The sequence below is a fragment of the Eschscholzia californica genome, unplaced genomic scaffold, assembly GCF_041429995.1.
Source record: "Eschscholzia californica isolate CP2 unplaced genomic scaffold, dmEscCali1.0.p SCAF_5, whole genome shotgun sequence".
In the NCBI taxonomy this organism is placed as follows: domain Eukaryota; kingdom Viridiplantae; phylum Streptophyta; class Magnoliopsida; order Ranunculales; family Papaveraceae; genus Eschscholzia; species Eschscholzia californica.
In genome coordinates this window covers 1,393,552-1,419,306 of record NW_028238472.1, presented here as the reverse complement: position 1 = coordinate 1,419,306, position 25,755 = coordinate 1,393,552, and the positions used below count along the sequence as shown (strand labels likewise).

Genomic DNA, 25,755 nt, shown 5'->3' with positions numbered 1-25,755 from the left:
ACTTCTTGTTGATGTTGTCCCAATTCGGAGGCAAAAGTTGGTGTCTTCTCTTTGATTGTTGGAGTAGGAACGGTAGGATTAACCATTGTGATTGGTTAAAAAAAAATGGCTCTGAATACCACTTGATGTAGACGCAGCGGAATAATTAAAGAACAATAAAATAAACTAAGAATAATTAAAGAAAACTGTAAGAAACGATAAAATAAACTTAAATTCTTAATAACTTCAATGGTTTTTCTCTTCAAGGTGAATAATAGCATAGACTAGATCTCCTTTTATAAGATAATAAACCTTCCTAGATAGACTCAAACTAGGATTCCTAAAATAATAAACTACTCAAACATAGAAACTTTAAAAATAAAGAAATATCAAATTAAAGTAACTTCTCCTATACTAAATAAACTACTATTATAACCAAATAGGATGTGGGCACGCGTGGACGTGGGCCCACACGTTTATGCGCCTGCATCATCTTTGGATGAGAAAACAGAATGATCGACCATCAAACTTCTTCTTATTTAGCTTTTTTTTTTTTGAATTGTTCAGCGTGCCTCGAACCCTTGACCTCTAAGGTGGAAAACTATACCTCTTACCACTCCAACCAAGGGTTGTTGGCTAGCTTCTTCTTCTTGGTCTCGTGAACAAGATAAACTCTTTGAATGAGCTCTGGTACTTGTTCCCCGAGGATATTAATGATCGGGGGATACAAATCGCTGAACAAGTTCAAGGAAAGACGTCATTAGAAGTATGGGAACATTACCAGGTTTTGGAATCTGATTTAATGGCGATTGAATCGGGATGAGTTTAGTTGCCCTGTTATGAAGATGATTTATGAAAATGAAGATGATGATTAGTTGCCCAGGTTTTGGATATCTTTCTCGAGTGCTCGTTTTCTCACGGTATCTGGTTGAGTTTCATTCAGAGTTTGGGAGTGGTTTGGGTTTCTCCTAACTCCATTCCCGAAGCCATATTAGCTTAGAAAGGGATGAAAGGTAGTAAACACAAAAAATCAATTTCCATTCTCATCCCTTTTGCTATCATTTGGGCGGTATGGAAGGCCAAAAACTACATTGTGTTCAAGGATAAAGTCTCTTCTCAAGGAAACATCCTCTACTCGGCGAAATGTCTCATTTACCATTGGAGTAGCAGGTTTTCTTGGGCTAACGGTTTATCTTTTGTTAACATGGTGGAGCCTTGGGATTCTTTCATCTCCCTTTTGTAATTTGTTAGGGTCTTTTTCTGTTTTCGGTTGTTGTTTTTTCTTTTTTCTTTTTGCTTTTGTTTCTTGTTGTTGCCTCCCCTTGTTTCCTTCAAGGATGTAACATTTCCCCTCTTTCTATGAATTAAATCATCTTTTTCAAAGAAAAGATGGAGAAAGCGAGACAGATAGAGAGGGAAAATGAGAGAAAGCTATAGTTGTCGCCAGCGGTCGTCGACCGATAAACGACCGACGACCTTCTGTCGACAATGTGAGAAAGGGTATGTTTGATTCAACTTTTTTGTGTTTTCCACCTTGTACCCCAGAGCCATTTCTTATTTCCCTAAACCACCACAAAATACCTAGCTGGAGACTAAAAAAGATTAGGTGCTCATTTTTCACCAAAACTTTATAGGGAAGTTTGGACCAAATTTCCCTTTCTATAAGGGTTAGACTCCATTATCTCAATTCTTGCTTCTCTTTCTTCCCTTATGAACTAATCAAGATTGTCTACTTTTAAGAATCGAGTGTTGCATAGAAGATAGAAGATGGGTCGAGCAATGGCTGAACTTAGCTTGGGTAAGAAGAGTACTTTCGTAATTTGAGTCAGTAAGGGGTATTTTGGTCACAAAAACTTCATCCAAATAGAATAGCTAGTAGCGGAAAATGTTAAGATCGGGTGTAAACTCAATTCCTATTTATTAAAAGGGTGGGTACCCTCAATTACTCATAAGTACCAGGGTCTAAAGTAAACATCTATTTTGGGTTTCCCAAGCTTTATCAAAACCCTAAACGGGTATTATTTTACATAAATATTTCTCTATATCAAGATTCTCACATTCAAAACCCTAGCTAGCTCCCCTCTTTTTTTTTTTGCTCTTGAGCTTGACCTAACTGCTCCTAGCTAGAAGATGGAGATTGTACCTGATGATCCTTCTAAGCTTACTACCATCAACAACAAGAATCATGACACATTGCAGAAGAAGAAGAAGAGAAAGAGGAACACTAGTAGTACTAGTATTAGTAATGGCTGCTGTGGTTTTCTTGACGAAGATGTAGTAGTACATGAGATATTAACAAGATTACCAGTAAAGTCACTTATTCGTTTCAAATCCGTCTGTAAACATTGGAGTTCCGTTATTCCACAACGTAACCCTAATCTCTTGATAATAGTTCCATCGCCGGAAAAGCCGCTGTATGGTGATCGGCGTCCAGATTATGTAATATTGACGGGTGAGATCGAACGTTGCAGAGGAAGAACAACAGAAGAAGTGGCATTAGCTTCCATCATTGATAGTACTATAAAGACCACATTATCATTCTTTCCAGATATAATAACAAACTGCATTAATGGTTTTGTTTGTTTTATTGACTCAAAGTTCAAACATAATCCATGTTTATATAACATCAATACAGGAGAAGAAACACCATTGTTCATGTCACCATTATTAAAGCAAGAGAAAAGACGGAGTCGTAAGTTGTACCACTCAGCCTCCCAATTGGGATTAGATCCTGTTACTAATGAAATCAAGTTGGTCTGGGTTTGGAACTGTCGAGATCATTCTCGTAAGTTTATACAATTTTGTGAGGTCTTAACCGTAGTAGGCGGCTGCAGAAACAACGAGAATAATTCATGGAGAACTATCAATCAAGTCGATGTTAATGTAGGAATTGTAGACCCTTGTGTTCATGTTTATGGTACTATATATTGGAGCTCTTTTAACCTACGTCATTTAAATACACGTTCTTGTAACGTATTCATGGTAGCGTTTGATGTTGGGAGCGAGAAGTTCAGGTATATTGGAGTCCCTAAGTTTAAAATTGATAAGTCCAGAAAACCGTCAAGAGACACAAAACTTTCAGACCCGAGTATTGATTTATTGGAAGTAGGCGGACGTGTAGCACTCAAAATTAAAATAAATTGTCATACTATCAAGCTCTGCATATTAGATGATGACAACAAGAAGGGGATCACAACAATGACTAGTGCCAAAAATTGGTCTCAGGTGACTATCAACTTACCTCTTTATTGGAAAAAGCATCCGTATCAACTTCATACGATATTTGATCAAATAGTCTTAAGAACTTATGAATATAAAGATTTATATGGTTTCTATGAAGCAAATGATACAGAGAATAAGCAGAACCTCTTTCTTCACTCTTTCGATTCGAGGAAGAATATATTGACCAAGTTCGACATTGGAGGAATACCCTCCTGGATTCCCCTTTGGCATATTCATCATTATGCTTTCTTTAGGACATTCTTCAAAAGTGTTTAGCATGTTCTGGATTTGAGCATATTATTGTAGGTTATTTAAACTTAATCTCTCGAAATAATGTTTAATTCAACTTACTCCTTTTCTAATTAGTAATTGAATGTATTCCATCTCGTTGTTAAAAATCCAAATATCTTTTGCAAATTTTTCACAAATTGTTGCAAACTTGTTGCGAAACTGCTGCAAGTTGTTGAAAAGTTATGAAAATACCTAAAGAGATAAAGACAGAAAAAAAAAATTAGGTGATCCTTTTACACCAAAACCTTATAGAAAATCTTGACCAAATTTCCTTTCTATAGCGGTTAGACTCCCTTTTCTCCAATTTTGCTTTTCTTCCTTCCTTTATGAACTCATCAAGATTGTATACGTTTAAGAATCGAGTGTTGCATTGAAGACGTTTCCAAACATGTGCTTTGTAGCACTCAAAATTGCTGAGAAAGGAAGATAGAAGATGATGTGGGTTGAGCAATGACTGAACTTAGCTTGGGTAAAAAGAGTGTTTCCGCAGTTTGAATCAGTAAGGAGTATTTTGGTCACACAAATTTCATCCAAATAGAATAGCTAGCAGTGGAAAATGTTATGTAGGGGGTAAACTCCATTACTAATTATTAAAAGGGTGGGTACCCTCAATTACTCACAAGTACAAGGGGTCTAAAGTAAACACAAAGCGACCGTGATACTGACTGCCTAGCCAACCGTCTTGTCCATTTGGAGAAAAGGACAAAGCAGCTGGAGAGAGCAAGGCCAAGGAGGGGAAGTGCTTTTGGCGTTAGGTTTAAGTTGACGAAACCATTGGGGTTGTTTTGGTTTTTTCCCCAGTGGTTCCCTGTTTTAATTTGATTCCAACTGCTTCATGTTTTTATCCCAGCCATTGATAAACTGAACAGCTGAAATTAAGAAATAAAATTTCTTTTTTTTGAATTGTTCAACGTGCTTCGAACCCTTGACCTTTACGGTGGAAGACTATACCTCTTACCACTCCAACCAAGGTTGTTGGCAATTAAGAAATAAAACATTTGGGTACTCTCTTGAAATCAAATCTGATTGATACATCTCTAATCTCTCCATGATTTTTTCACTGTAACTTCATCTCCTAATCACAAAATAACGTGAGTTTTTGTTCTTTGGTGTCGAGCATAACATTTTCTTGGCATACCACTAAAAATAAAATATATTCGGTAGTAGAGTAATAAATTTGATAGTAGATTGGACAAAAGATTCAGATGAATGAATAGATCATTAACAATATATGAGATTGTTCTTCTCTAAAAAAACAAATTGATAACATATACAAATCTATAGTCAGATGATTAAGCTCCAATAAATTAAATAATTGAAGACAAGAAGGTTCATAATCCTAAAAATTTATGATCAAAAGTGACTGAATGTTGATAATCAAAACAGTGGATACATATACTCTGAACTATTAAACTAATTCATAATATTGAGAATCTTAAAATGTTACAAAGGTTTGTCAACAGTAGAACTATCTTAGATAACCTAATGAAACCAAGTCGTAAAACCCGATATTCAAAACCCTAGGGTGGATTTGATGGCGAGTTATAAGATGGGTGTAGTAGACGACCACCCCCGTACACCACAAGTCAGACCACCATCGCTACCGTTCAAACCACCACCACCATGTATCGGAAATCAAACTACAACCATACACCGCGACCGCCACCACAACAAGAACACAACGACTACCATAACAGCAAGAACCGTGACTACTATGACAACGTAAACTAGATCTGTGAAACCCTAGAAATCATTTACAGAAGAGATGTAAACTTTTATTAGAAAGAAAAAAAAAGATCCGGGGAAGGGTCTTCCCTTCCCCGGAGAAAAGGAGAAGAGGCCCGTTAGTTTCATTTTATGCCACGTGGGTTAAGGCAATCATGAAGGGGGTAGGTTGGACGGAATTCTATATTGAGTTAATTCCTATTTGACCCCCTACTTTGTGACCAACTTCTTTTATGGTCCCCTATTTTCTTTAAATTCAATTATGACCTCTTTTTCTAAGTACCCTTCCTTTAAATATTTTTTCAAAATAAAATTAAAAATAAAACATTAATTCCACCTCACTTCCCTCTCCACCACTTATTTCTCTTCACGTCACCTCTCTCTCTCCATCTCACTCCTCTCTCTCTCTCCAACTCACCATTACCTTCTCCGACAAAAGTCGCCGGCCGGAAAGTTTTTAGAGAGAGATGAAATGAGAGAAAAAAAATTTAAGTTTGAAGGTTGCCGACCGGAAAATTTTCAGGCCGGTGACCTTTATCGGAGAAGAGATAAGTGACTTGGAGAGAGAGATTACGGATTTTTCTTTTTGAAGGTCACCGGGCGGCGACCTTCATCGGAGAAGAGAGTGGTGAGTCGGAGAGAGTGAGAGAGGTGAGTTGGAGAGAGATAAGTAGTGGAGAGGGAAGTGAGGTGGAATTTATGTTTTCTTTTTAATTTTCTTTTGAACGGAAGGGTAGTTAGGACATTTACATAAAAAAAGGGGGTCATATTTGAAATTATAGAAAATAGGGGGCGATGAAGGAAGCTGTTGCAAAGTAGGGGGCCAAATAGGAATTAACTCTTCTATATTTTTCCAAAAAAAAAAAGAGAACATCTATTTTGGGGTTCCCAAACTTTATCAAAATTCAAAACCCTAAAAACAACAATGATTTCCTTCTTCCTCATCCTCGAATAAAAAAAAACCCTAGGATTTCTACCATTATTCTTTATCTCCCTCCTCTTTCTACAAACCCAAACAGGTTCATTCTCTCTCTCCTCCACTGGATTTCTTTTTTCTTTTTGTGCTTTTGCCCTAATCTCTTACTTGAGTGTTAATGTGATGATCTTGATGTCATAATTTCGACCTAGATTTTAAGGTCAGACTCCTTGTATTACTCAAGTTGCTAGATGTTTAGTAATTTTGAAGTGATTTGCCTCATTGTAACCTAATCACTTAGGTTTAATTTTGCCCTAGGTTGTTAATTATTCTGATTTGCCCTAATTTGCTTAAAATTTGTTTCAATTAGTGACTGTTTGGAAAGTGGTTCATAATTTTGGTCAAATTGGTCCTATAAGTGATGTTAAGTCATATACTCCTATTTTTTGTTGAGTAGGGTATTGATTTGCTTGACCTAACTGCTCCTAGCAAGAAGATGGAGATTGTACCTGATGACACATTGCAGAAGAAGAAGAAGAGAAAGACGACCACTAGTATTAGTAATGGCTGTTGTGTTATTCTTGACGAAGATATGGTAATACAAGAGATATTAACCAGATTACCAATAAAGTCACTTATTCGTTTCAAATCCGTCTGTAAAAAATGGAATTCCGTTATTCCGCAACGTAACCATAATCTCTTGATAATAGTTCCATCACAGGATGCGAGGCTGAAACGCGATCGACGGCCAGATTATTTCGTATTGACGGGTAAGATTGAAAGTTGCAGACGAGAAAGAACAGAAGAAGTGGCAGTAGCTTCCATTATTGATAGTACTATAAAGACCACATTACCATTCAATCCTGATAAAGTAACAAACTGCATTGATGGATTGATTTGTTTAATTGACTCAGAGTTCAAACATCATCCCTGTTTATATAACATCAATACAGGAGAAGAAACGACATTGTTCATATCGCCATTATTAAAGCAAGAGATCAAAAGGGGTGTTAGGTTCAAATATGCAGCCTCCCAATTTGGATTAGATCCTGTTACTAATGAATACAAGTTGGTTTGGGCCTGGTGTGGTCGAGATGATTCTGGTGAGTTTAAACAAGTTTGTGAGGTCTTAACCGTAGTAGGCGGAAGCAGAATCAACGAGAATAATGCATGGAGAAATATCAATGGAGTCGATGTTGATGTAGGAATTGCAGATCCTTCTGTTCATGTGAATGGTACTATATATTGGAGCTCTTTTGACCTACACATTTTAAATACATGTATTCATGAGGTACTCATAGTTGCGTTTGATGTTCGGAGTGAGAAGTTCAGGTATATCCAAGTTCCTAAGTTTATAATTGATCAGTCTAGAAAACAGTTAAGAGATGCAAATTGTTCAAACCCAAGTATTGATTTATTGGAAGTAGACGGCCGAGTAGCACTTCAAATTAAAATAAATTGTTATATTATCAAGCTCTGGATATTTGACGATGACAAGAAGGTGATCACAACAATGGCTAGTGACAAAAATTGGTCTGAGGTGACTATCAACTTACCTATTTATTGGAAAAAACAACGGTATCATCTTCATACGATATTTGATCAAATAATCTTAAGAACTTATAAAGATTTATATGGTTTTCATGAACCAAATGATGCGGAGAAGAAACAGAACCTCTCTCTTTATTCTTTCGATCGGAGGGAGAATGCATTGACGAAGTTCGATATTGGAGGAATCCCCTCTTGGATTCCCCTTAGGGATATTCATTCTGCTGCTTTCTTTAGGACATTCTTAAAAAATGTTTAGCTTGTTCTGAATCTGAACAATATTGCATATTTGTTAGGTTATTTGAACTTAATCCTTGGAACTAATATTTAATTTACCGTACCCTTTTTTTAATTAGTAATTGAACTTATCACCTTTCGTTGTTAAAATCGGTTAAATTGATATTTCACATGGCCATTAACGCGTGGAGTATGAAAACTCGGACTCACCGAAACAAATATGTGGGAAGACTTCGGTTTTATTACTAAAGGATTCTATGTTCAAGATACGTTCACCATAGCATTCTCATAAAACTTTGAGTTTGTGCTAAAATGAAGGTTCAAATCCATGATATACCTATCATGTATGTACTTACACATTTGTGATTAAGTCTTGTGTTGGATTAATGCAGTTAGTTGAAGGTGTGAAGGTTCTTGATTAAATGCTTACTGTCTCCTTCATTAACATCAATTTTTTGGTTGATTTATCTCCTTGATTGCTATCAATCTTCCATTACTTCTTGGTAATTCAGATATATAAAATTCTCCACACCCACCTCTTCCCATAATCCCAAGTGATACTAAACCATCATCTTTCTCTAAAAATGGTAGAAACTTAAACAAGAAAAAGAAGAATAATCCTGACCCAATTCCAGTTATTGCACCCACTGTGAACCCAATCATCCAACCTCTGGTGTTCTTCTTGTGTTTTTTCTTCTTATCAATTGAAGGTCGATGAGTTGATCCTGATTAATTTGCGTGTTTTGGGTTTTGTTCTTGATGGTGCTGATGCATTTTCTACGAGTACATGACGCTTGGGTGGGAAATTTTTTTTTTTTTTTTTTATGTTCATCCTGTTGGGTGCTTTTCTTGTTCTTACAAGAAGAATAGCAAGAAGATAATTGCTAAACTTATATTGTTTTTAGCTTTTTGCTTGATATCTTCTCATTACAAAAACATTTATTTATATAGATCATAGATGATAGACATAACTCTTACATTAACTTCTACACTCTTAGAATTATAAACTCCAAACTCTTGATTTCCTAAACTATCAATTATTGATTAACATAATTCTTAACTCTTGATTAAGATAACTCTTATGTAATCAAAAACATACTTAAAACATAGATGATTATTTTCTAGAAAATTACTAATTACCTTTCAACACATCCATGGCTTATGTTCTCGTATTTGAAGATCTTTCTTACCAAAAAGCCTGAGAACTTGCGGAGGATGATTACTTTTAAAAAAAGCTGGAACTTACTAGAAAATACATTGTTAAAAAGATCAAGCTTTTCCAAATTCTTCAAATACTTCAAGAAGTCTAACCCACCAGAAAATTTATTAGAAGTAGCAACTCACTTTCTCTCTCCAAAACTTTCTATCTCTAGCTCGGGAAGGAAGCTTTCTTTCTAAAAAATAAAAATTTCTCTCTCTCATCATCTCCTTTAGAGAGAGATAGTTAATGTGAAAGAATTAAAAGAAGGATAACTTTGGAATAAGAAATCAGACTTTAACGACCACGAAGCGATAACGGCAACAAATGGGTCATCTAATTATTTTTTATAAACTAGGGGGGCAACGCGAGAAGTTGGTCATAAACCACGGGGTCATTTGGAAAGTAACTCTTATAAATAAGTTGTTATTCATTCTAAGAGGGATGAAGGAAAAAACAAAGTCATCCAACAAGTCTTCTCTCTCTCTTTCTCTCATTTTTTATGTTATACTCAAGTTTGAAGAATTGATTGTTTGGGTAATTTGTTATAAGCACTGTTTGTTGAATTCGAAGTTGGTTTTCATTTGCATTATTAGTTTATTAATACAGATTGGTCTTGGTCAAAGCGTATAACCTTTGAACCAAGCAGTTGTTGAAGGGCTTCATTGTCCCCTGAAGGCATAATTCCTAACATGTTGTGTACTAGTGGTTTCGTACCACAAAGGGGCGAATTACTGTCTAAAAAGAACCGAGTCTCGAGCTTTGAAGTCTAGTGATCAACATTATTTTATTAATTCATTGATTTTCTTAGACCTTCCATTTCAACTTAAACAACATTTTTTCCAACATAGATCTTGGTTTTAATGTTGAGGTCGATTCAAAGGCATAAGTTTCATGTTCTTGATCTTAAGAGAGATAAAAACAGACAGATGTGTGTTTAAAAGAAAAATTTTGATTTTCCACCATGTAAAATTTTGTACCACCAAAAACTAATCAAGTTTCTCCAATACATGAAACCTTTTGCTTTTTAAGACCAAATTATAAAACTTTGGTATTTACAAACCATTTTGGGGACAAAAACAAAAATTCTTTAGGGATCAAATTAAAAATAATAACTCAGTTTAAAATCTTTTTCTTCTTTACATCTCCAACCCCCCATTGATACCCTACTACTACAACCACCACTACAAAAACCAACAATCAGTCTTCACAAACACCACTAAAACTTAAAACACAAGTAAAGGGTATAGTCGATGTTCGTGGTGGGAGGAAGATAGAAGATGATGTGGGTCGACTGTCGAGGCCCGAGGGTGGCTGAATTTGGCTCAGGTAAGAAGGGTATTTCCGTAGTTTGAATCAGTGAAGGGTATTTTGGTTACAAAAATCCATCCAAATACAATAGTAGCGGAAAATGTTAGTGGAAGGGGTAAACTCCATTGCTTATTACTGAGAAAATAACAAACTGCATTAATGGTTTGATTTGTCTTATTGACCCAGACTTCAACCATGATCCATGTTTATATAACATAAATACAGGAATAGAATCACCATTGTTCATATGACCATTATTAATGCAAGCGAAAAGCAGGGGCGGTGGAGTCGACTACTTAGGCTCCCAATTGGGATTAGATTCTGTTACTAATGAACACAAGTTGGTCTGGACCTGGTGTGGTCGAGATCATTCTGGTAAGTTTAAACAAATTTGTGAGGTCTTAACTGTAGTAGGCGGAATCAACGAGAATAATGCATGGAGAAATATCAATCAAGTCGATGTTGATGTAGGAATTGCAGATCCTTCTGTTCATGTCAATGGTACTATATACTGGAGCTCTTTTAACCTACACTTTTTTTTGGAGACGTTTTGAGAAGGTATTCATGGTTGCATTTGATGTTGGGAGTGAGAAGTTAAGGTATATTCGAGTCCCTGAGTTTATACTTGATCAGTCTAGAAAACACATAAGAGATGCAAATTGTTCAGACCCGAGTATTGATTTATTGGAAGTAGACGGATGTGTAACTCTTCAAATTAAAATAAATTGTTATACTATCAAGCTCTGGATATTTGATGATGACAAAAAACGGACTATCACTGATGACAAAAAATGGTCTGAAGTGACTGTTGACTTACCATTTTGTTGGGAGGAAGATCGGATGCTTCGTCTTCATACAATATTTGATCAAATAATCTTAAGAACTTGGGATGATACAGATTTTTCATATCGTTTTGACGAACATAAAGATATGAAGTATGAGCAAATTGTCTCTCTTTATGCTTTCGACTGGAGGAAGAATATATTGACCAAGTTTTATATTCGAGGGCTCCCCCATTTGATTGAGTCCTCCGATATTAATTTAGCTAATGTATTCACAACCTGGTTAAAAAGTGTTTAGCATGTTTTAAATTTGAACAATATTACTTGTTTTAAGGTTATTTGAATTTACTCCATGAAAATAATGCTCTCTACCTTTCGTCTCTACTCCCCGCTCGTTTTTCTTGTTCTCCTACTCTCTTCTTCACCTTCTCCTTTTTTTTTGTGACGATCCTAATTCTGAAAATTGTATAAATATCAAACTTGTAAATCACAATACCTACAACAATTAATTAAAATTGTTTTAAGGTCGAACAACTTTAAGCTAACATAAAATAAGCATGTAAGATTTCGAGGCAAAAATAGATAGAGACAAAAGGTGAAGTTGACGTTCGTGAAGGGGGGAGATAGATGACGATGATGTTGGTCCAGGGGTGGCTGAACTTAGCTTGGGTAAGAAGGGTGTTTCCTTAATTTGAGCTAAGAAGGGGTACTTTGGTCACAAAAATTCCATCCAAACATAATAGCAGCGGATATATCGTCATGGGAGGGGTAAACTCCATTACTAATTCTTTAAAGGGGGAGTACCCTCAATCACTCATAATCCCAGGGTCTAAAGTATAAAATAGAAACCATCTATTTTAGGTTTCCCAAACCTTATAAAAACCCTAACCGTGTATGAGATTATATTATATACTATCTATTTATCTCAGGATTCTCATCAACAAAACCCTAGCTAGCTAGCTAGCTACCTTCTCCTAACAAGAAGCATGGGGATTGTACCTGGTGAGTCTGTTAATCTTATTACTAACAATACTACTGCTAGTAATGTCTTCTGTATTAATCTTGATGAAAATATAGTGATACATGAGATATTAACCAAGTTACCAGCAAAGTCACTTATTCGTTTCAAATCCGTCTGTAAACAATGGAATTCCGTTATTCCACAACGTAACCCTAATCTCTTGATAATAGTTCCATCACCGGATAAGTGGTGGGGAGTTGATCCAGATTATTACATATTGACAGGTAATCTGATTGAAAGTTTTAGAGGAGAAGGAAGAAGAACAACCATTGATAGTATTATAAAGACAGGATTACCATTCTGTCCTAATCAAATAACAAACTGTATTAATGGTTTTGTTTGTCTTATCGACAATTCGTTGAACCATGATCCCTGTTTATATAACATCAATACAGGAGAAGAATCACGATTGTTCGTATCACCATTATTTAAGCAAGACTTCAAAAGTTTGGATTGCTACAAATACTTAGTCTCCCAATTTGGATATGATCATGTTACTAATGAATACAAGTTGGTCTTGGCTTCGTGGGGTCGAGATGGTTCTGATGAAGTTAAACAAATTTGTGAGATCTTAACCGTAGTAAACGGCCGCGGGACAGTCACCAATAATACGATTAATGCATGGAGAAGGGTCAACCAAGTTGACTTTCATGTCGATGATGTTTTTGTTGTATTCGGTCGTTCTTGTTCATGTGAATGGTACTATATATTGGACCTCTCGTAGCTTTAAAAGCAACTTTTTGATATCAGGTTCAGATGAGGTATTATTCATGGTTGCATTTGATGTTGGGAGTGAGAAGTTTAGATATATTTCAATCCCTGAGTTTATACTTGATCGGCCTAGAGAATATAACCTAGATGAAATCCCGGATATTCATTTATTGGAAATAGACGGACGTGTAGCTCTTCAAGTTATAACTGGTTGTTATACTGTCACGCTTTGGATATTTGATGATGACAAGAAAGGGATCACAAAAATGACTAGTGACAAAATTTGGTCTGAGCTGACTATCAACTTACCTTTTTTTTTGGGAGAACATCAGCGTCTTCATCTTTATACGATATTTGATCAAATAGTCATAAAATCTCTTGGATATACAGGTTTTCGTAGTAAACATGGACGTTATTATACGAAAAAAAAGCACAATTTCTCTTTTTATTCTTTCGATCGGAGGAAGAATGTATTGACCAAGGTTAGTATTGGAGGAATCCCCTCTTGCATTCCGCCTAGCTATATTTATAGGGCTCCTTTGTTTACAACATTCTTAAAAAGTGTTTAGCGTGTTCTCAATTTGAATAATACTACTTTTTTTTGGGTTATTTGAACTTGATCCGCTACAAATAACGTTTAATTCAACTTACGCAAACTAGAAATCTAGTCTATAATTTCAGAAGTTATCTCCCAATCTGTTTCTGAAACTGCGAAACCATTACATAATTTCATAAATGATATATTGTCCGACTACCAAAATTATCTTAACAGATATCATTTCGGACTAACATCAAAAGGGGTACACTAAAGAGAGGAAATCAAAATCAGGAATTAAATTTTCTTTGCTGCAGTCATTTGTTGTAATCATTCAGTCGGAAAGAAATCTAGTTTGCTTTGATGTTGTTTCTTTAAAGTTCTTAGTCAACCAAATAGAAGTTTCTCTGGGTGAGACCTACCAAATGGTTTCAGTAATACTCTGAGCTCTTCAAATCTCTCATGTTGAAGAAGCCGAGCACAAAACTCAAATACCCCTTCCAAGGCCTCTGCTCTTTGTCGATATGATGAGTTATCAAATTGTCTCTGTCTGACATCTAATGCGTCGAAGTCTGTTGGATTCCTAACCAAGCATTCACTTCCATCCTCCCAATCATTCCTGTCAGATTCATCAAAAAAGCTTGCCCTGGCAAAAGTTTTATCATTAAAATGAATTTTACATTTGTCTTTGGTTATTGATCGATCCCCATAATGTGGTGAAGCAGAAGAGCCTTGCGCAGATGATAAGGTTCTGCGAATGCTAAAAGGAGGGTCCTCTGACGAAGCCAATGGGAGTTCTGCCGTTCTGTCAATTCTGGGAGCATTTACAGAGACATCTGGTGAATTCATACGGTAGATGAGAGTGTTGGTGGGTCTGCAAGGGGACTCTAGTGCTTCTATTCTTGTTGGAGTTGCCAATGGTAGGGAAGCTTGACGAGATGTCCGAATAGATTTATTTGCTGGAGTGTGCGATGATGCGAGCTATATTCATGAACATAACCAAATAGTCAGGATTAAAGTCTTCTTGCATAATTGTGTCTTAAAAGAAACATTATAATTTAACATGAACAAAGAAAAAAACAACTTTAGTACTACTCCTTTTGTGTATATTAGTACAACTTTTTCTCTTAATCCTTACTCCCCTCTCTCATGCTCTCTACCGTTCCTCTCGAGTCCCCTCTCGTTTCTCTTTTTCTCCTCTCTTCACCTTCTCCTTTTATGTGGCGATCAAAATTTCTAAAATTGCATAAATATCAAATTTGTAAAACAAAATACCCACAACAATTAATTAAAAACCAAACCATTATGGCTGTATCAACAAAAAGTCGAACAACTTTACACTAACCTAAAATATGTAAAACTTTCGAGGCAAAGAAAGATAGAGACAAAAGGTGAAGTCGACGTTCGTGAAGGGGGGAGATAGATGATGATGATGATGATGATGATGATGTTGGCCGAGTGGTGGCTGAACTTAGCTTGGGTAAGAAGGGTGTTTCCACAGTTTAAGCTAAGAAGGGGTACTTTGGTCACAAAAAAAATCCATCCAAACATAATAGCAGCGGATATTGCTGTGGGAGGAGTAAACTCCATTACAAAATCTTTAAAGAGGGAGTACCCTCAATTACTCATAGTCCCAGGGTCTAAAGTATAAAATAAAAACCACCTAATTTAGGTTTCCCAAACTTCATAAAAAAACCCTAGCTAGTATCCTCTCGTTGCTCAACCTACCTTCTCCTAACAAGAAGATGGAGATTGTAACTGATGATTATCCTAACAATACTACTAGTATTAGTAATGGTTGTTGTATTGTTCTTGATGAAGATATAGTAGTACATGAGATATTAACAAGATTACCAGTAAAGTCACTTGCTCGTTTCAAATCCGTCTGTAAACAATGGAATTCCATTATTCCACAACGTAACCCTAATCTCTTGATGATAGTTCAATTATCCCAAGAGGCGCCTTGGGATTATTACATATTGACAGGTAATCTGATTGAAAGTTGTTCCAGAGGAGAAGGAAGAATAACAACCATTGATAGTACTATAAAGACCACATTATCGTTCCGTCCTGATCAAATAACAAACTGTATTAATGGTTGGATTTGTCTTATCGACGAAAGGTTAAACCATGATCCCTATTTATATAATATCAATACAGGGGAAGAATCGCGATTGTTCGTATCACCATTATTTAAGCAAGACTTCGAAAGATGGCGCCATTATGGCTACACCTACTTAGCCTCCCAATTTGGATATGATCATGTTACTAATGAATACAAGTTGGTCTTGGCAACGTGGGGTCGAGATCATTCTCATAAAGTTAAACAAGTTTGTGAGGTCTTAACCGTAGTAAACGGCCGCGGGAGAGTCACCGGTAATAAGATTAATGCATGGAGAAGGGTCAATCAAGCCGACAATCCTGTCGATGATGTTTTTCTTATTCTAGATCGTTCTTCTGTTCATGTGAATGGTACTATATATTGGACCTCTCGTAGCTTCTTCAAAGGAATTGATTTGACATCAGATACTGATCAGGTATTATTCATGGTTGCATTTGATGTTGGGAGTGAGAAGTTTAGATATATTTCAATCCCTGAGTTTATACTCGCTCGGCCTAGAGAATATAACCTAGATGAAAACCCGGATATTTATTTATTGGAAGTAGATGGACGTGTAGCTCTTCAAACTATAACTGGTTGGTATACTGTCAAGCTCTGGATATTAGATGATGATGACAAGAAGGGGATCACAACAATAACTAGTGACAAAAATTGGTCAGAGCTGACTATCAACTTCCCTTTTCGTTTGAGAGAAGATCTTCGTCTTCACACGATATTTGATCAAATAGTAGTCATAAAAACTAATGAATATTTATATTTAGATCCTGTCTATAGACATAATGATACGAAAAATAAGTATAGTGTTTCTTTTTATTCTTTCGATCGAAAGAAAAATATATCGAACAAGGTCGATATTGGAGGAATCCCTTCTTGGATTTGGCCTAGCGATATTCGTTATGCTGCTTCGATTACAACATTCTTGAAAAGTGTTTAGCATGTTAAATTTGCAATATTACATTTTTTAGGTTATTTGAACTTGATCTCTATAAATAATGTTTAATTCAACTTTCCCCTCTTTTAATTAGTAATTGAACTTATCCCTTCCATTGTTAAAACCAGTTAAACTGATGTTTTCGCACACGTGCCCAAAATGACAATTTTGACCTTAACTTACAAAGAAAATTTCCTCCTTAAGGAGAGAGAGATCTGATATATTTCGATGAGATCATGACAGCACAGCTCCACCAGATACTCTCCTTAGTTGCTAACAATCATCATAATTTCAGAAATGATATATTGTCCTTCGACTACCAAAATTATCGTAACAGATATCATTTCGGACTAACATCAAGAGGTTTACACTAAAGAGAGATCAAAATCAGGAATTAAAATTTTGATGTTGGAGTCATTTGCTGTAGTCATTGAATCGGAAAGACATCTAGTTTTCATCGTGCTTGCTTCGTTGTTGTCTCTTTAAAGCTCTTAGTCAACCAAATAGCAGTTTCTCTCGGTGAGACCTTACCAGGACCAAATGGTTTCAGTAATACTCCAAGCTCTTCAAATCTCTCCTGTTGAAGAAGCCGAGCACTAAACTCAAGTACCCCTTCCAAAGCTTCTGCTCTTTGTCGATATGATGAGGTATCGAACTGCCTCTGTCTGAAATCTAATGCATCGAAGTCTGTTGGATTCCTAACCGAGCATTCACTTCCATCCTCCCAATTATTCCTGTCAAATGCATCAGAGAAGCTTGCCCTGCCAAAAGCTTTGTCGTTAAAATGAATTGTACATTTGTCTTTGGTGATTGATCGATCCCCATAATGTGGTGAAGTAGAAGAGCCTTGTGCAGATGACAAGGTTCTGCGAATGCTAAAAGGAGGGTCCTCTGAAGAAGCCAATGGGAATTCTGCCATTCTGTCAATTCTGGGAGCGTTTACAGAGACATCTGGTGAATTCATACGGTAGAGGAGAGTGCTGGTGGGTCTGCAAGGGGACTCTAGTGCTCCTGTTCTTGTTGGAGTAGGCAATGGCAGGGAGGCTCGACGAGATGTTCGAACAGATTTATTTGCTGGAGTGTGCAATGATGGGAGCTATATTCATGAACATAACTAAATAGTCAATTCATAATTGTGTCTTGAAAGAGACATTATAATTAAACATGAAGAAGAAATAGTACTTCAGACTATTTATATAGTATGACTTTCATATAGGCTTACCGATTCACGGTTTGAACCATAATGAACCTTTTTTGACGGCTCTGTCCGTCTCCTAGGTGTTGCCGCTGTTCCAGAAGCTTTTGCTGGAGTCATTCTTGGTGTCTTAACACTCTTCGCATTTGGTTTATCAGGTCGTATCACTTCATGGCTGCTGTTAACAGATAATCCAGCTAGCCTTTGATTCACATAACCTGAGACCTCCTGTATTCTTCGAGTAGAACACTGAGAATCTTGATCATCTCCATATGTAAATGGATTCAAAATCCTGTCATTGCTAAAGGATCGCCTTTTCTCTCTGTCTGTTAACAAAGAACCTTCAGGCTCTTGGGATCTAGATTTTCTCATGCAATTAGGTTCAGTCCAGTTTGTTGGTAAAGTATTGCATCTAGGGTTTTCGTATTTTAGGTGGATCTTAAGAACGTAAGGCTGAAGATGTGGGTGTGCAAGCAGTTCAGCAGCCTGGACAATTGGATGATGCGAATAAAGTGAGAAAAAAAATATAAACATAAAGAAAGAAGATTCTTAGTGCTGGCTGTGAAGAAAATCCGAAACAGTATTATCGCCTCGAGGTAGAATTGGAACTTACACTAGGCCGAAGTTCTGGATTTTTCCGTAACATGCTTTTAATAAGTCCACGGCTAAACATTGGAACAAAAAAAATGATCAGTAACAATATAAAGTACACAAAGTATGATGATTATAGACTGAAAATGAAAGAAGTGGACTCACAGTGCAGCGGAATAAATGGTTGGAAGAGGTGCCACTATAGACTTGTTTATTTTGTTGATAAGAGCTTGCATGTCCTAATGAGAGAGACGAGAAATTTAATGCAAAACCCCATGGTAGGCCACTCGGAATAAAAGAGTTATAACGGTACATATTCTCTCAGTGATTACGGAATAGCTTTCAAATAATTTGAAGACAAAATCAAGGACTGTCTGGCAATATAACATATAACAAGCATTTGGTGCTTATGCAGTGTTCAAACGGCAATAAATATTTATCCAAATGGTACTTAATAGAGAGGCTCTAACACTTACGAAGGCTTTAAAGGCGGCCCTATGAGCAGCCATTTCATATATACAACATCCTGGATAGAAAAGCAGATCAACAAATCAAGGTTTGTGTTTATACTGTTTAGAAGAATTCAAACGGATAGAAGGAAAAAAGAAAATGATTTGAATACCTAAGGACCAGATATCTGACTTTGAACCATAAGGAATATCAGCAAGAAGCTCCGGGCACATATGGCTAGGAGTTCCGACAACCTGTGTTGAGCCAACAACCCTAATTAATGATGTTCATCGAAAATCATAATTTAAACAAAAGAGCCATTTTGTCAGCCATGACACTCACAGAAGAAGCAAGATCATCAGACGTCAGCACTTTGGCCAAACCAAAATCACCTGTAGCAGAGAGACTCAGTTTAGGAAGCTATTTTGAGAAGAATGAGGGATTCTCTTGTCCCAAATATGGCAACCGATTATTCTGTTTACATATACAAATATATAACGTGAAGACAACGAAAGTGTACGAATCACTTGCCTAAACGTATGTCTTGATCTTTCGTCAAGAATATATTCGAGCACTGAGTACAATTTGTAAAACAGTGTCAGTATAGAAGACAACGGAGAATGCCTCACCAAATAAACATCAAGTAGTTGCAGTTTTAAAGATGTTGCGAACCTTGACATCGCGGTGAAGAATGTGCTTTGCGTGCAAGTAATCAAGCGCCATTAAGAGTTGGACAATCCACTTGCAGAGCTTCTACAAATACAATATGTCGAACTATTATTGAGATAGTATTCGCTGAATGTGTTGCCTTCGAAGTGAAAGTAAATAATAAGAGGAAGATTGAATCAGTTTATAGCTGAAAAAGCCAACCTCTTCAGTGAAATAAACACCATTGGCTCTTTTTATAGCTTCAGCCCTGTACGATCAAAGAACGTAGTATGGAATTTAACAGATGTATGTGAAGGTTACTTGCCAAGGTCAATCAATCAAAACATTCATTTCAGCGACGTCAAAGGTAACTTACATATCTCCTCCCTCACAATAGCCAATGATTATACATACATAGCAACCCTGAGAAGAAATACAGCAACATTGTCAAGGAAGGATGCTTCAAGCAACCGAACAGTGTTGGGACCAAAACATACCGTAGTTCTGAAGGAGAAAAAACACATGATTAAACAGGCTATACTTCAAGCCTAGGGTTTATCCCTTTACATCCACTGAGGAGACACCCCTGCCCTCAGTTCTCTAGATTGATTTTAATAAGTTCATGCAGCCATAGGCCTTAAAGACAGGGAAACCCCCTACCTCCATGATATAAAAATTATAAAATGGAAGATGTGACTGAGAAAGAAAGGATAAACAACTACCAGTACACGACACCAGATAGGACCATAACTTACTCATCATCCATGCATTTTAAAATGGATACAAATTTTGACTGCTACTTAATATCATCAATAAGTTTAAAAAACGTATTTAGAAGATCCAACGACATTCTCAATTAACAAAACCTCTAACCAAATTACACTAATTTCAAGCAAGGCAGTAGTGAAGTCAGAGAAAAGAGTATTCCTTGCGTTATAGAGAAAGAAATATCATTTTCAAGAACAATAACAAATAAAAAGAAAAGGTGCCCTAAGTAGAAAATAAACATAATTGATTTAGTTTACAGCAAAACACTGACCTTTTCTACCCAAGAATCTTTGTACTCCACAATGAACGGGTTTCTTACTTTGGAAATAAGCTCCATCTGTACAATTAGGAGAGAGTTCAGCATAGTGTGGCTTGAACATATGGAATTGAGATTTGAAATACCATTAGCATATTCTTAAATATCTGATATGTGCTCCTACTCATATATAATGGAAGCGAACACCTAAAACCGAGAAGTTTAAACTTTATCACAATCCTCTACAGGAATTGAAGAAATATACGATGATTTAGTCTAGGAAATCCCCAACGTAAAATACACACTAGTCCTTTTAATTGAATCAGTCATAACCAATTGGGGCTTTCAATTGTTAAAAATAAGAAACAGAGAATCTTAGAATTACATGCGACTATCATTCTTTTGAAATATTTTGCTATTTAGTTGCGTAGATGTTTCCTAGGATAACTGCTGATTCATTTTCCTGCAGTTATTGAGTGACCTCCAGCATTTGAAGTTACCAAAATATCAAGACTTCTCTGAGGTGCAGATCTTTTTCAAACTGAAAAGCTTTCACTTGGTCATAGTTACCAAGAATGAAGAGATGCATGTCGGGTATATACTTGATTAAGTAACAAACTAACAATATACATATTGACCAAAATAGTACGGCTGCGAGGCTGCTTTGGTTTAAGAAAATAGTATAAAAATAAAACTTACCTCTTGGTGGGCAGACCTACGGCACCTGTCAGTCTGGCGGGCAAGTCGTATTTTTTTCAACACATACCTTGAAAAAGAAGGATTTAGAAGAAAATGTAAAAACTCAAAGAGAGGGTGTTAAAAATGAATGTTAAACTTCAACTTATGGTTCATCCTCACTTCTTCTTTTCATGCTTATGCTTCACAAGAAGGGCAGATCCAAAAGCCCCTTTTCCTATCTGCTCCAGTACTTCGTATTGCTCCATTCTTGGCTTTGATTATCTCTCCAGCTTCAAGACCGAAAGTACTTCCAATCCTAGCATAAAACCAACATGAAACTTTAGAATTGAAAAATCAAAAGTAACCAAGGAATACTAGAACTTAAAAAGGGTATCACAAATTTACTTCTTAGAAGATGCACTAATTGCATTCATGTTTCCATACAGTAAATTGGTTTAACTAAGAGGAAATAGAAACGTAAATGCTACAACACCTGAGAGGTTTTCTATATATGCATAGTGCGAGACCTACACTATCATCTAACTTCCTCCCGACTATTAGAAATTGAAACACGAGCCCCGCCTCACCATTAAATACTACCTATATCGTGTACCAACACGTGCCATTAAAACTTTTTACTGCCTTAATCCAAAATATTCGAGCTTCCCGCTTTCTAATTAAAAGGGGGAAACATGAAAACTTAAGCCATATACTTTACTTATCCTCTAACTCTCCTCGTGACTATTAGAAATTGAAACACGAGTCCTGCCTCGCCATTAAATACTACCTATATCGTGTACCAACACATGCCATAACCTTTTAATGCCTAAATCCAAAATATTTGAGCTTCCTGCTTTCTAACTAAAAGGGGGAAACATGAAAAATAAAGCCATATAATGTACTTATCAAGACAATAGGTAAGTTGATAATTAATGCTTATAGGAACACATTTCCCTCACAAAGATACTTTCAAATTATACATAGTAACATATCTTGGTAAATTCATCTCCAAACCAAAAACAACAAGAATCAAATCACAATCCAGCTTCAAACTGAAAACTCAAAGAAACCTAATGACAAATTTGCTTGAACTAAAAGTCAATTAACCACTTAAGCAACAAAGAAACCCTAAACAAAGAAACCTAGGAGAATGGAGTTAGCAAAAGAAAGTCTAAAAGAGGAGGATTCATAGCTCAAACAACAGAAAGTCTCAGACTTGTAAATTTCTCTAAAAACCTTAACAACTTTCAAAGTATAAAACTCACAAAAGAATCTCAAATAAACCAGAAGAAGTTCAAAATCTTCACAAATTTCAGAAGTTTAGCTCAAAATCTTCACAAATTTCAGCAAGAGTAAGAAATGAAGTAGAATACAACAAATGAAAAAGAGCATAGAAATGTACAAGAAGAAGAAGAAGATATACCTAGAAATCGAAGATGTTAGTATGGATCCAAGCGATCTCTTCAAATTCCAAACAAATAAACTACTCAACTTATCAGCATTTGAATAGATAGAGAGAGAGAGAGAGATTCAGGAAGAAATCTGCAGCAAACTCTTCTCTTCTTCTCCTAATTTTTGTTCACAGAACAACAACAACTAGCAAGATAAAGCGGCAAAATGAGTCAAATCAAGTTCTGATTTCAGAAATTCAAACTTCAAAGTATGAAAAGAGAAAGTAGAGAGAGAGAGAGAGAGTCAAATTGGTTGAGTTCGTTTTCAGTACTTTCACAGGTTTCTCTCTTTCTCTCTCTAAAAAGTACTAGTAGAACCGAGAAGAAGAGAGAGAAAGTAGTGATGTAGAAAGAGAGAAGAAAATGGTTGGTGTTTTGATGTTAAAGAGACACCTAGTATGGTTAAAAGGACACCTTATATTAGACACCTTATATTAGACACCAAATTTAGATATTACTTCGTACTAACTTTTTATTTGGCTACTGTTTTAGAGAAAGCAAAAATGTTTCCAGGAAAGATAGTGCAAACTCAAAAAAAACTCAAACCAAACACTCCCTCCTCCTCAAGTCGCCAGAATAAGTTAGCCGGCCGGAATTTCCCTCTCTCTCTCTTTTCTCTCTCTCTTCTCCTCCATCTCTTTCTCTCTTTTTCCCATCTCCCTTCTTTTCTTTTCTTTCTTTTCTTTTTTGTTGTAGTTCCGGCGAAGGGGTTTCCCTTCGTCGAAGCGAAGGGAGATCCCCTTCATTGGAATTTTCGTGAGAGGGAGAGAGCATAAGAGAGAAGAAAGAAGAAAGAAGAAAAAAGAGAGAAGAGAGAACTAGTTAAGGTCGTCGGAATCCGGTGGAGGTCACCGGCATAAATGGTGGAATTTGGTAGAGGCCACCGGAATTTTAGTTACGGTGAGATGAGTAGAAGAAAGAATAAAAAAAATTGAAAAGGTGGTGTTTAGAAGAAACCAAAAAAACTGTTTCCCCCCAAAACTTATTGCCCCGGAAACTTTACTTATTTCCCCACACTGGTTTTTTATTTTCTAGGATTTGTATTAGGATTTTGCAACAAAGACTTGTATTAAGATGTGTACATATATAATCATCCATCTCTTGTAAGCCTAAATCCCTCCCTCCTCATTAAGTGTGAACCCCGGAAAAACTCCCATGTAAACCGTCTCTCATCTAAGATAAATAATCTTTTTTCGTTTGAGACAAGGTTGTGACTAAAGTTCGTTCTTTCGTCGGTAAAAATAGACAAAGAGAGAAGATTGAGAACTGAGAAGATGTAGGGAGAGAGAAAGAAGATTAGGATAACGACGGAGATGAGGGAGAGGGAAGATGAAGAAGACTAGCACACAACAATGGTGGTGATGATGTAGAAAATGGGATGTCTATGTTGTCAAATTGGGCGTCTAATTATCATTGACCAAGAAAATGAAAGGGGGATTCCCTTTTTTTTTTTTTTTTGTTGAGGGAGGGGGAATGCTCATTTGATTGAATATTGGGGATAAAGTTTTAAATAATAAAATAAAGTAAAATTGGTGCTTTCATGTTTGATAGAAGACCGACCAGAGGGTCCAGAAGTGGATTGGAAAAAAAAAAAATCAGGGTAACTTCTCTAAACAACAGATAAAATGTGAATCTAGATAGAGAGAAAAAGAAAGAAAGTAGTGGTCCCAAACATCACCAAAATATTTTATATTTTCTTCGTCACGAGACGATCCCATTTATCCGCATTTTGTACCACCACACATTGGATGCCACGTATAATGACCAAAATAACCTTCAAATATTTAGATTTAGGAGTCAAGCGGTTGGACACATACACTCTCTCTGGATCGAATCTGGGTAGAAAGAAATTCATTATGAAGATTTTATATGAAATAAGAAATATAGGTTTAGAAATATATGGGTTTGAAGGTCTCCTACAATGGCTTTAAAAGTTTTTATATGATTGTTAGGGTCCAACATGTTTTAATTAACCGTTATTATATTCATCTGAATTCACAATGTATTGCATATTATAATCACGAGGTACTAATGTCATTAAAATGTAATGACTCTTTGGGTTCCAACTTAAAAGGAAAAAGTGGGTTGAATCCTTCTAACAAAATAGAGTAGATAACACCAAATTAGTGTATATCACCAAGACACCAACAAAAAGTTAACGTTTTTAAATTATGAGTTTGAATTGATTTTGCTCGACTTTGACTTGAGTAGTTTGCGATTGATGAACTCACTAATTGTATGCCATTATCAAATCATTTTTATTTGTTATGTTGATATCTTTTGAGATAGCCGTTCGAAATGGACGATGTTGTGAAACATGTACACAAAATGAATTTTAACCAAGTATTAATAGTTTGACGCGAATAAAACAGATTCAAAACTGAAGAAGATTAGATAAAGTCTTGATTGATTCGTTTCCGTCTAAGCTTAAAGTGGTAGTACTGAAGAAGATTAGATAAAGTCTTGATTGATTCGATTGCGTCAGAGCTTAAAGTGGTTTGCTACCAACCAATGCTCACAACTAATTTTACAACAAGAGTAAAGACCTCCACGTCCGAAATCAAACTCTGACCGACAGCATAGATATTCATGTGTGAGACCTTGAGATACCAAATCGTAAACTCAATGGATACATCTTAACAATGACAGTAGTGAGACTTGTTAAATTCATAATACATCTTAATATCAAATAAAAAATTGTGTATAATTCTCATTTAATTCTTCAATCATAAACGAAAAAATACACGACAAAAAAGAGACAATGCTTTTGGGAATCACAAAAGGAAGTCTAAATACTCCGATATTTTAATCTACATTTTGTTAGAGAATAGAGTGTCATATGAGTCATGTTAGATAGTCCCACATTGAATGGGCTATTATTAGTGTTGGTTCCTTGAGCCTATATAAAGGCTTTATATGTAATAGCTAAGATCTTATCCAACTATCAATACAACTCTTCTCTCCCTCTCATGTTTATTTTATCTTACATGGTATCAGAGCTAGGCCCACACGTGATAGGCTTAAAAGCCACACGTGCTCCACGTCACCCGTAAAGAAAAAAAAAACACACGTGTTAGGCTCAAAAAACGCCACACGTGAGGGGGCGTGTGAGAATAGTCCCACATCGGAGAATGGGTAACTAGCAACCAAAAATATAAAGAATAGGTCCTCTCCACTCATTGCCAATTG

The 25,755-nt window shown here is 36.1% G+C and overlaps 4 protein-coding genes and 1 pseudogene across 4 annotated transcripts; 3 read left to right on the top strand and 2 right to left on the bottom strand.

Annotated features, from left to right (window-relative positions):
* The first annotated feature begins 2,040 nt into the window (after positions 1-2,040).
* On the top strand, positions 2,041-3,618 carry LOC147536042 (F-box protein At1g30790-like). Its single transcript, XM_086644777.1, has one exon. It carries the CDS (start codon positions 2,110-2,112, stop codon positions 3,475-3,477), a length of 1,368 nt encoding a protein of 455 aa, XP_086500903.1. The 5' UTR covers positions 2,041-2,109; the 3' UTR covers positions 3,478-3,618.
* Positions 3,619-6,093: 2,475 nt separating this feature from the next.
* LOC147536041 (putative F-box protein At1g32420) lies at positions 6,094-8,068 on the top strand. The gene is made up of 2 exons (XM_086643592.1): positions 6,094-6,236; positions 6,591-8,068. Exon 2 carries the CDS (start codon positions 6,630-6,632, stop codon positions 7,938-7,940), a length of 1,311 nt encoding a protein of 436 aa, XP_086499718.1. The 5' UTR covers positions 6,094-6,236; positions 6,591-6,629; the 3' UTR covers positions 7,941-8,068.
* A 5,795-nt stretch (positions 8,069-13,863) lies between these two features.
* Positions 13,864-14,325, bottom strand: LOC147536040 (serine/threonine-protein kinase Nek2 pseudogene; annotated as a pseudogene).
* Positions 14,326-15,147: 822 nt separating this feature from the next.
* On the top strand, positions 15,148-16,570 carry LOC147536039 (putative F-box protein At1g32420). The gene has a single exon (XM_086643591.1). It carries the CDS (start codon positions 15,222-15,224, stop codon positions 16,530-16,532), a length of 1,311 nt encoding a protein of 436 aa, XP_086499717.1. The 5' UTR covers positions 15,148-15,221; the 3' UTR covers positions 16,533-16,570.
* Positions 16,571-16,799: 229 nt separating this feature from the next.
* On the bottom strand, positions 16,800-22,961 carry LOC147536038 (serine/threonine-protein kinase Nek2-like). Its single transcript, XM_086643590.1, has 15 exons — positions 22,539-22,961; positions 21,296-21,431; positions 21,137-21,203; positions 20,453-20,518; positions 19,790-19,836; positions 19,636-19,681; positions 19,438-19,518; positions 19,297-19,339; positions 19,108-19,157; positions 18,938-19,019; positions 18,792-18,841; positions 18,481-18,554; positions 18,338-18,389; positions 17,752-18,210; positions 16,800-17,625 (listed from the first exon to the last, which is right to left on the bottom strand). The coding sequence occupies exons 2-15, from the start codon at positions 21,379-21,381 to the stop codon at positions 16,984-16,986; spliced, it is 1,845 nt and encodes a 614-aa protein (XP_086499716.1). The 5' UTR covers positions 21,382-21,431; positions 22,539-22,961; the 3' UTR covers positions 16,800-16,983.
* Positions 22,962-25,755: the final 2,794 nt, after the last annotated feature.